General features: G+C 42.0%; 1 protein-coding gene across 1 annotated transcript in view; it reads right to left on the bottom strand.

The window, feature by feature from the left end:
- Positions 1-858: 858 nt before the first annotated feature.
- LOC139573877 (mitogen-activated protein kinase kinase kinase 5-like) overlaps positions 859-11,314 on the bottom strand; it is a 29,333-nt gene continuing 18,877 nt past the window's right edge. The window contains exons 16-28 of the mRNA XM_071397815.1: positions 10,044-10,180; positions 8,334-8,439; positions 8,017-8,174; positions 7,529-7,721; positions 6,971-7,142; positions 6,445-6,616; positions 5,704-5,889; positions 5,167-5,272; positions 4,710-4,953; positions 4,288-4,400; positions 3,476-3,573; positions 3,077-3,153; positions 859-2,766 (exon numbers count right to left, since the gene is read on the bottom strand). Of these exons, the coding sequence (XP_071253916.1) occupies positions 2,652-2,766; positions 3,077-3,153; positions 3,476-3,573; positions 4,288-4,400; positions 4,710-4,953; positions 5,167-5,272; positions 5,704-5,889; positions 6,445-6,616; positions 6,971-7,142; positions 7,529-7,721; positions 8,017-8,174; positions 8,334-8,439; positions 10,044-10,180 (1,877 nt within the window). The 3' untranslated portion in view covers positions 859-2,651. The remainder of the gene's footprint in view (positions 2,767-3,076; positions 3,154-3,475; positions 3,574-4,287; positions 4,401-4,709; positions 4,954-5,166; positions 5,273-5,703; positions 5,890-6,444; positions 6,617-6,970; positions 7,143-7,528; positions 7,722-8,016; positions 8,175-8,333; positions 8,440-10,043; positions 10,181-11,314) is intronic.

The following is an 11,314-nucleotide window of genomic DNA, read 5'->3' as shown; positions in this document are numbered from 1 at the left end:
AATGCCTCGATGTCCATCTGCCTGCTTTATATAGCAAGCCACGTTACTCGCTGTCTGTAGGAGCAAACTATTTTCGTGAACGGGGTGGTGTACCTAATAAACTATCCACTGATTGTAAGTTCCCCGGTTTATATCTTAATGTATTCACATGAAGAAAAAGCTGAGTGTTTATTCATGACTGTGTAACAGCTCCAAACAGTTGCCACTACAATAAATGTTCCCTGGTACCCTAGTTTATAGAAAGACCCACATGCTGTCATAAGCTGAAAGATCAATAGAAGGAAAGATGATCATATGTGTGTGTGAGTGTACAGTGTACACACGCCCCTGCTCACACACACACACACACCCTAGTTTATAGAAAGACCCACATGCTGTCATAAGCTGAAAGATCAATAGAAGGAAAGATGATCATATTTGTGTGTGAGTGTACAGTGTACACACGCCCCTGATCACACACACACACACACAGTCTGGTGGAAGAAGTGATGCAGTGGTGCTCACACTGTAAAATTCCATACATGCTTCCCCATCTGTTTTCATACTGTTGACATCACCTTGGAGACAAGTGTTTGGGCCTTCCTGTTATCCCAGGCCATATGGCTACACACTGTGTGTGTGTGTGTGTTTCATTCATTTAGTTGTGTAATTATTCCCCAGTATTCTCTATGGTCCTATATGCAATTGGTGAGATGGGACAATGAAGTCAGTTATTTTCATAACTACAATAAGTGCTGGAAATATTAGAGGGCTAGTGAAGTACAAGTCTACTCAAACACTGCGTCATAAGGGATCTGAAGTCATTTAGGGACTGGGCTTGGTTCACTTTAATGTATGAAAAACACCCACAAAGGCATATCAGTATTGTCTGTTTTTTATTTAGATAAATGTTTATTTCCTCTCCTTTCTTGTCTTTATGAGAGTGTTTTACCCTATTGCTATTGCACGTAGCACATGAGGGTACATGATTAAAAACATCCAGAGAAATTAGTTCAGAATAGAAAATAGTACTTAAGAACGTTTGGGCCAGTAACCGAAAGGTTGCTGGTTTGAATCCCTGAGTGAAAATCTGTTGATGTGCCTTTGAGCAAGGCACTTAACCCTCAATGCTCCTGTAAGTTGTCTCTGGATAAGTGCGTCTGCTTTATGACTAAAAATGTACAAATGTAAATCTGAGAGGATTAGACAGGTGTAAGCAATATGGGAAAAATTCAACCAAGTAAGGTGGATCTCTCACCATGTCACCACACATTGGTATTATGGTAGCTCAGTCACTTACTCTGTCACTGTCTAAATCTGTCAAATACTTGCTTCCTCTGTCCTTGGGAGAATCTCAATTGCATTTCCTTGATTTGTCGCATCCTCATCGCCTTCACTCCCCTCTTTAATCCAATGGATTTTGAGGTGGCGAGAGGACGTGAGGATGCAATTGAGATTCTCCCCTCTTTTCCTCACCTCCCTTTCAAAGCACATTGTGGGAGAGGAGTGAAGGATCCTCCCCTCGGGCCCCAATGCACTTTCAAAGAGAGGCAAGGGGTGAAGGAAACAAGGACAGAGGAAGCAAGCATTTGATGGCTGGTTTTCAGACTCAGCCACACAAAATGCTTGATAAGTTTACTGATTATATAGATTTAATTATTGATCATCAATTTTCTTGACAGGACCCATTGTATTTTATAAACTATTAAAACATAGAAGCGGTTTATCTTTTCCATTCTTCAGAAATGTTTAGCATGGCTATAAATTATAGAGAAGTTGACAAGCACAAACAGACCTGGCTACTAGGCATGACAAAGAAACATGCAGTGTCCATGTTTCATGTGACATTTTGAATGACATGTAGATGTTTTATTGTTGCTTGGTGTCATTATGCCTACCTAGACTTTTATTCCTGTAACTACCCATGTGAAACTGAAAGAAAATCATATTTAAACATATGACATTTTGAACATGAACATTGGCCCCTTTCTTTATCAAAAGACCCATATACACATCTGACAGACACCACCAGTATGCACACCACTATTCCCGCTTATTTTAATGACCAGTCACCAGTGCACATTCTCGGAAAAGTGTATATTTACCATCAATAACATACCTTTTCTTCAAGCTTTAGGCCCTTCTAAGATCTCAGAAATGGTGTACATTAGAGGTACAATAGAAAGTAGTTATTTTGTTTTATACTACACACCAAACTAACAAAAGAATATAAAGTATCCATGGAGTGTCTGTTGAGGTAAAAATATGACAGCTGTTGGCCCTAAATATTCCCCTTTCCCCTGCATATGCATTTCAAATATCAGAGAATTGTCAATGGTTTAGAACGCCATTTCAGCCAATCAGATTGCAGATTTCTCAAAGCCGTTTTTATAAGTATCGGTATTCACAATAAGAAATGACAGAAAAACATATCCTTTACTGTTCATCCATCTTTCTGTAACCATTTCAGTTTCAATATAACAACTTTGGGGAAATACTAAGGTAGGTCCACTTTTAATGACATGATTATCTTGTTCTCAGAAAACCGCACATGCGCACACACACACACACACACAGTCATTCCTGCATCTTAACTATGAGATAAATTCACAGACTCAGTAAATCTGTACCATGTTGTGCTTATAGGACCAGCCTATTCATGGAACATGTGACTACCCATCCGAGAATGTGTTCTCGCTCTCTTCAGAGTGTGTGCTGAGCTGAGATTTGAGCTGTGACTTCCTCCGTGTCGTGATGGCCGCCCAGATACGACACAGCATCCCTCCTCTGTGGAGAAACAGTTACAGTAAACAAACAACCATTACGGTACAGACCCTTTGTGTGTGTGTGTGTGTGTGTGTCCGTGTGTGTGTGTGTGTCACATCCATACACCCTCACACTGCACAGATCCCTAGTCACATCCACCTGTATCCACATTGACACATCTCAGCGATTCACAGTACTTTCACAGTCCTCTGAATAACAACATAACAACCATCCAAACAGAAAACAGTGGGGTTTTCCTCATTAGCACAGATCAGTTGTTTCCTGTTTCTGCTTTAAGGATGTGTGAACATGATTGGAGGAGGCGGGTCACCTTATGGCACAGTACATCAAGTCATCCCTGCAGGCCATGGTGAGGAGACAGTCCAAGGTGAACTCGTGAGAGAGTAACTAGAAACAAAAGCACAGCATGGATTCCACTTACACAACATCAGTGAGAACAAGCCTCTAGCCTCACGCAAACACAGACTGAAACTGAGCTACATCATAAAGAGAATTTTGTCATCATGGATTCTTCCTCTTTTTTCAGATTTTTCGTGGTATAGACTTTTGTGACTTGTCATATTATTATAATGTGAATAAGGCTCACTCTTTTTTCACCAGTTAGATGGTTTATTCCATGCATGTAGTTACCCATCAATCAATAGTCACAGCATATTATGGTAACCAATCCAACATCATTAAATCACAAGGTATTTTTGAAGTTCCTTACCTTGCCTATGGTGTCCTGATCTACTGGGATAGCCTTCAGCCAGCAAACCAAGGACTTGACTTCTGGGTTCGAACTCATCTGCAGGGACAACTCTGTGTCTACAGGAGGATGAGAAGACAAGTCGGCATGATCTGGTCACCAGTTTGCACCATCATGGTACTAGGCTGAACATTATGAGTATTTCAAATTAAGATTTTCAGTAATGGTTAAGGTGTTAGACTGACAGTCACAGGGACTGAGGTTGAGTCCCCGTCGGGGCTATTCGCGACAGTATACGTTAAAAATGGGGAAAGGATGTAATTAGGGTCTAATAAACAAACAGTCCAACATTTTCCTATGCCAGTTTCTAATCATTATTATGACACATCTGGTTTGATGTCTCGAATCTCAGCAGCAATGAGCTATACTCCTTAAACTCAAACCAGTAGAGCAGAAATCCAATGCCTGGGGGTGAGGTGTGGAGAGAGATCTAGAAACACAGGGTGTGAATCACAAGGCCTACCACGTGTCTCAATGGCATTACATCTCTCCATTTTAGGAATATTACAGTAGGCAGGCTATAACTTGTGGGGCTTCAACCTCCAGTATCTACATGTATACAAAAACACACAGGATGTAACGGCTGATATTCATTACTTGTTGGGCAAGGAGTGTTTGGCCTTGCTACATACTAAGGTGTGGCAGAGTGACACAAAATTTGGCTCAGTAAGGTACCTCACCCAAACCTACAATCTTTACACACTAGCCTTAAATGTGCTGACATTAGCAATAGTCAGACTGCTTTGGGACAGAGTAGGAGCTGAAAACATTACCTGTGGGTTCTGATGGGTTCCTGGTAGTGTTGATCTGATCCTGTCTACTCTGGACAGAGTTCCTCAGTAGCTCCTGGTATTCCCTCTCTTTCTCACTCAGTTGGCTCAGCAGTCTAAAACACACTTAGTCATTATGGACCAGGCCTGAAGAAACAGTACATTTCACTATTTACACACATCACTTCACTGTCCATTTTGTAACTGGTTGCAATGTAATCCTTGGTGGAGTGCTGGCATTGTTCACTGAATCTGTAGGAATGACCTTATTTTCTTTACATTTTAAAGGCCATTATACTAAAGGTGAAAAAAAAGGAAACTCCACGTGAAAAGGTGGATTAAAGAATAAAAATGACAATACAAATGCATTTTTTGTCATGCCAAAAAGCTATGTAATATAAACAACTAAGTAAATGGTACTGAACCTGCGCGTCTCTAGCCGTAGATCTCTCAGTTCCTGACTGAGGGGACAGTTAGTGTTGTACCGGTGGCCATTGGGTAAGCAGGGGCTTTCTGAAACCTCCTCTATGGTCTTTGTGTCAGCTGGCGCCACCACCTGGTCATCTGAGAAGACTGCAGGCAAAAGCTCTGCTAGCTCACTGGGCTGCTGCTCTCTTTCTGGGCTACTCTCCTCCGTCTCAAAGGAAGACTGCAGCTGGAGCTTGAGCTCTGAAAGTCATCGAGGTGTGTGTGTGTGTGTGTGTGTGTGTAGAGGGGGCGGGGGTTGGAAGATGGTGAGGTCTTTGAATGGCAGGGTTGGACTCAATTCCAAATCCCAGAGTCATATCATGAAATTGAACTGTAGTTCTATGAGGAATTTCTATGTCCAATACAACTGATAGAAGTTGAGATGGAATTAGGCCTGACTCTGCTGGTTCTTACCTGGTAACAGCACAGTGATGGCGTCCTGTACGGCCTGCCTCAGTAGGTTATCCAGAGCAAACATCCAGTGAGGTTTCACCTGCTGCTGCCTCAACACCTTTTTCACCTGCACACACACACACATACGAGGGAGTGAGAAGAATGGGTTAGCACAATCCTACTGGGTGTGACGCAGATCCTGAGGTCGAGTGGTAAAACTCCTGCCTATTGACACATATACGACTCCCCCTGTTTAATCCCATGTGCACCCTTGCCTTGTGATTACTAACTATCTAATACTTGAGGAACCATGTGTGTGAAATATATTGCCAATCAATGACAGTACGCAATCTTTTACGTGCCAGGGAGAAATAGAAACCGGCAGGGCTACTGCCCTCGAGGACTGGCTTTGCAACTCCTGGGTAATGTTCATTATGTACCAAATGAAAAAGAACAGAGAGGGACTACCCGGGCTAGTCCAATAAGATGTTTCAAGATGTTTATAATGTTTTCCGTTGCATACCCTAATGAACACATCCGTGACCTCCAGTGACCTACCGCATCCTGGAAGCTGAAGAGCACAGCTCGCAGGTTTTTGACAGGTACTGCAGTAGCAAGCAGTGTGGAGCGCAAGTTCACCAGGCTGTTGGTCAGGTGCCTTCTGTCTGGAGAGCGGATGTTCTCCCGCAGGCAGCCAATCAGCTCAGAGATGTGCTCTGAGGTCACGGACCCAACGTCTGTTTGCTTAGAGGCAAGGAGAGAGGAAACGCGATAAAGTAATTATAGGCAAAGAAACCTACAAATGTCAAATGTAGACAAACACTCATTCTTTCACACCTAACATGTACAGCAGACTCCTGATAAGGGTATACTCCGTTTAAGTGCCTTGTGGTCCTGTGTAGCTCAGTTGGTAGAGCATGGTGCTTGTAACGCCAGGGTAGTGGGTTCACTTTCCTGGGACCATCCATACGTAAAATGTATGCACGCATGACTAAGTCTGCTAAGTGACATATTATTATATTATTTCACCATACATTGTCTTTAATTGCTCTGGATATATGCATGCTCCGATCGGTTAGGTGCATGCCCTCATAACAATCCTAAGCCATTGCATTTATCAGGAGTTGACTGTATCTCAATTAGGGATAGACCCTTCTCTGGGCCCATATTCAAAAATTGTCAAAGAGTAGAAGTACTGATCTAAGATCAGGTCCATCCTGTCTCATTCATTATGATCTAAAAGGCAAAACAGATCCTAAATCAGCATTCCTACTCTGACACTCTTGATACGCTCTCTACCTGAGGTAGTGTGTTCTGGATGTTGTGCACCACGTCGGTGATGTACTCAGTGAGGATCCTGTGCAGTGTGGCCCTCCTCTCGCTGTCCTTCCTCAGTAGGAACAGGCCCAGGTTCTCCCCTGACGTGGCTGGACTAGCCATCATGTCCACAGTACAGGGCTCCTCTGACACCCTGGCCACCACAAGGGGGAGACAGATATACACCAATGTCACATAGATAAAACATTCTGCCATACAAATATGGTCTTTGGCAATATATAGCATGGGCTCCATCTCAATTGCTTGAAAATCTGACCTCTCCTCTACTCCCCCCTCTATCTGCAGTGATTGGAAAATAAGACATGGTGGAAGCTCATCGAAGAGCAGCTGGATTTTTCAGACAATTTAGGAAAAGCCATGGTCTATCTTGAGGTTATCTATTGCATTATATTGCATTTACAGTAAGGCAATGATCTACAATGAAGTTGCTTCACAAATCTGATGTAATCGAATGGGGAACCAGAGGGTATAGGATGTTATGACCTACAGCAGGAAGCCTCTGGTGCTGGGTGGGCTCTTTGTAATGTCCTTTCCTCTGAGGGGGGAGATGGTCCTCCGGAGGTCCCAGGAGCACGACAGGTCCATCCTGTCAGTGTCCCTGTCTGTATCTGTCACACGTATAGACACTGGGACAGACATACTCCGCTGGTAGATGTCACCTACAGGACACAAAGCAGGGCAGAGTCATTAATTACCCCAATAATGGTGATGGAATGGCGATGAGCATAGCGTTTCTGAATTAGGAAGACTATAGACAGACAAGGGCAATAATAATTAATATTTCAGACAATTATGAAAATAATGAGTGTGGTGATTGAAATTAGGATCCCCTTTTGTATTTTATATGTATTTTTTAAAAGAACACAGACAGACAGACAGGCTAAGAAAGGGATTGCGTTCCCATCGTCGGGGGGTATGTGGTCCGGAGTAGGCAGTGCAACCACAAGACCAGACTCTGGCACTGATGATGACTATAAAAATGATGGTGATAAATATGATTATTAAAATAACGCTATCTATGATTACGATGATGAAGATGACTCACCAGCATCCGTAGGCAGTGTGTCAGGCTCTGGCTTGGCCTTCCTCCGAGAGGTGGACTTGAGGAAGGAATCCTTGAGCAGCTCAGAGGCCGTGGCCCTGTTGTCTGGGTCCGGTGTGAAGCAGCTCATGATGCAGCCTTTGGCCTCAGCTGACATACACTCCGGCACCTCCGGGTGGATCTTGAACATCCCAACCTAGAGGGAGACGGAAACAGAGTACGTACACTTCAAGGTATGCGTTCATTAGGGCACGCAACGTAAAACGTTTTGCAATGGAAACTGACAGTTTCTTATTGGACAAGTTCAGGTAGTCCCTCCCTGTTTCAGTATATCTTCAGTTTGATGCTTTATGAACACAACCCTGGTTTCAGCTGGTAAAATTCTTTACAGTCCAGTATTTACCTAGTATTCACAAGTACTAACAAAGAACAGGCTACAATGTAATAACATACTAATTATCAAACCTTTTGGTTTCTAAGAGAAAGATTACCTTGAACATGGCTGCCTGTGGGCTGCCCAGCTCGTGGAAGGGTGGTTTCCCCGTGGCCATCTCTATGATGGTACAGCCCAAGGACCAGATGTCTGCAGGCTTCCCATAACCCCGCGGGCCCTGGTCGATGATCTCTGGAGCCATGTACTGCAGGGTCCCTAAAACACCACAGAGACGTTTAGACAGCTGCCTACACAAATATGTAGGCAACACATGTAAATAATATTCAAACCAACAAAGTCAAATATAATGTCCATATGCAAAAAGCATGGCCACATACCCAATCACATAAAAGCATCAAACATATACACACACACCTGTAAAGGTCTCTGTGCAGGGGTTGATTCCCGCCAGTCGTTTCGAGGTACCAAAGTCAGAGATCTTGAGAACACCACTGTAGGTGTTAATCAACACGTTGTCACCCTGTGAGGAAATGTGTCATGGAAAATTGCAAGATTATGTTATAATGCTTGTATTGCATTATAATGGTTGTTTTATTCGACAGAATAGAGTATTGTGTGTGTGTTCTACTGAGGATGGGCCTCTATGAGATAGCACTGACAGAGGAGATTTACGATGTCTTTGGGTGATAAAACCTAAAGAGCATTCCAGAGAACATGAGCTAATGGTTCTGTTCTATGCCGTACCAGGGAGAGACGGTTCCCTTTTGGAGTAAGAGGTCCAAAGCACATTGCCGAAAAAAAAGCACAATCTTTGCACAAATGTACCCTACCATAAACATCAATGTCTTTCTTAAAATCAATACACAGAAGTATATATTTTTTAAACCTGCATATTTAGTTAAAAGAAATTCATGTTAGCAGGCAATATTAAGTAGGGAAATTGTGTCACTTCTCTTGCGTTCAGTGCAAGCAGAGTCAGGGTATATGCAACAGTTTGGGCCGCCTGGCTCATTGCGAACTGTACACTAATTTGCCCGAATTTTACATAATTATGACATAACATTGAAGGTTGTGCAATGTAACAGCAATATTCAGACTTAGGGTTGCCACCCATTCAATAAAATATGTAACGGTTCCGTATTTTACTGAAAGAATAAACGTTTTGTTTTCGAAATGAAAGTTTCCACATTTGACCATATTAATGACCAAAGGCTTGTATTTCTGTGTTTATTATATTATAATTAAGTCTATGATTTGATATAGCAGTCTGAGCCGTGGTAGGCAGCAGCAGGCTCGTAAGCATTCATTCAAAAGGGACACTATTGCGTTTGCCAGCAGCTCTTAGCAATGCTTGAAGCACAGCGCTGTTTATGACTTCATGCCTATCAACTCCCGAGATTAGGCTGGCAATACTAAAGTGCCTATAAGAACATCCAATAGTCAAAGGTATATGAAATACAAATGGTATAGAGAGAAGTAGTCGGCGCGTCATAATTCCTATAATAACTACAACCTAAAACCACCAGCTTTCATATGTTCTCATGTTCTGAGCAAGGAACTTAAACGTTAGCTTTTTTACATGGCACATATTGCACTTTTTCTTCTCCAACACTGTGTTTTTGCATTATTTAAACCAAATTGAACATGTTTCATTATTTGTTTGAGACTAAATAGATTTTGTATTATATTAAGTTATATTAAGTTAAAATAAAAGTGTTCATTGTTAATTCAGTATTGTTGTAATTGTCATTATTACAAATATATATATATATTTTTTTTAAATTACTATTATTTTTGTTTTTGTTTAATCGTCCGATTGATCAATATCGGCTTTGAAAAATCAATACCTCTATTCCACTGGATACACTTTCCCCATAAAACATGGTAACACATTAGTAGTTGAGTAAGCAACATACACCAGGTTCATGCTCAGTAGCGCACAAAGTAGCAAAACGTTTTGAAATGGAAATAATAAAAGGACCGTTTCTTAAGTCCAGGAAGTCCCTTCCTGTTTCTCTCCAACACAACCAGCTCTGACTGTGTGAATTAAAATCTGCTGCGGCATTGGTACTTTTTTGAACATTTATTTAGCAGCAACAAACGGTATCCTTGCGGACACCTCACCTTGATGTCTCTGTGGACTATCTGGTGGTCATGGAGATACTTAAGCCCTTCAAGGATCTGCTTGGTGTAGAAAATGACAGTGGCCTCGTTGTCTTTCAGGGGTCCCCATTTGGAACGCAAGAGAGAGGACAAGCTTCCTACATGGGAGAGATGACATTGGAATGGGTTACAGTTAGATACGCAAGGGATTCAATTTAGGATTCGCAACACCTCTGGGCCTCGTTCCCCAGTTGCGATGCAACTTAAGCGTTGACGTACCAGACGCAGACGATGACGTACCAGACGCATCGTTATTTACGAGCCAACTCGTAAGTGTTTCCCAGACAACCACGTAAAGAGAACGTTCGCTTAGTGCGTTGTTATACCACGTGTCGACACTGATAGGATCAAAAGAAAAGCAGCGCTGCTTTCAGGTCAGATTTCTCCACTGAAATCTTAACATTAAAACGATTCCACAATACTGACCAAGGATCAGCGCCTAGAGATATTACCACCGACGGCTGCAACAGCTAATTATGCTTACCCAACAATAATGCACTACATCACAGATTGGGCACATTATTGACCACGTTGTCACATATCATGAAACACTTTTAAGCAACAAAAAAAAGAAAATAGCCTAGTCGAAAAATAGAACTCAATTGATGGAAATAGCCCATGTAGGCTATGCATCTTTTAATGCGGTCATCTCGGTTTTCATTCCATGCATCATTTTATTCTTCACTTGTTGTATTTATAGTAAACTTAGTTCTGAAGATAACAGTCATCACAGTCAGACAGAAAAAAATCTAGATGTTTATGCTGTGTTTAGCAAAGATCTTCTGTGAATAAAGTGATGCGAAAGGGGGGGAAAAAGCACCTAATGATGCACTTTGGCTGTACTACGAGTGGTCTGGATCACTAGATGTGCCACGTTACTAACGAAGGAACTGGGAAACACCTCGGCTACTAAAGATACATGGTAAGAAGGTTCTAACGATGATCTTAACGCTACGAAGGCTCTGGGAAAAAAGGCCCAGAATATTCACAATGATAAAATGTCGGAAGCTGAAATAAAACAAGTATTTTCACTTTCTTTAACACTGGTACATCAGAGACTTGATTGCATTGTGAAATCAATTTTTCCTCTATCGCTGGGATACTGGAAACACCCACACATCCTGTGTGATATCCTGCCTGTAGCTATTGCACAGAGTTACACACACATGTAGACACACACAAAAGACCTCCAGACTTCCTGGAAACTAAAATACGATCATTTTGTAATATTC

Source organism: Salvelinus alpinus, chromosome 4, assembly GCF_045679555.1.
Source record: "Salvelinus alpinus chromosome 4, SLU_Salpinus.1, whole genome shotgun sequence".
Lineage (NCBI taxonomy): Eukaryota > Metazoa > Chordata > Actinopteri > Salmoniformes > Salmonidae > Salvelinus > Salvelinus alpinus.
The sequence above is the reverse complement of the archived record's forward strand: the minus strand, read 5'-3'. Positions and strand labels throughout refer to the sequence as shown.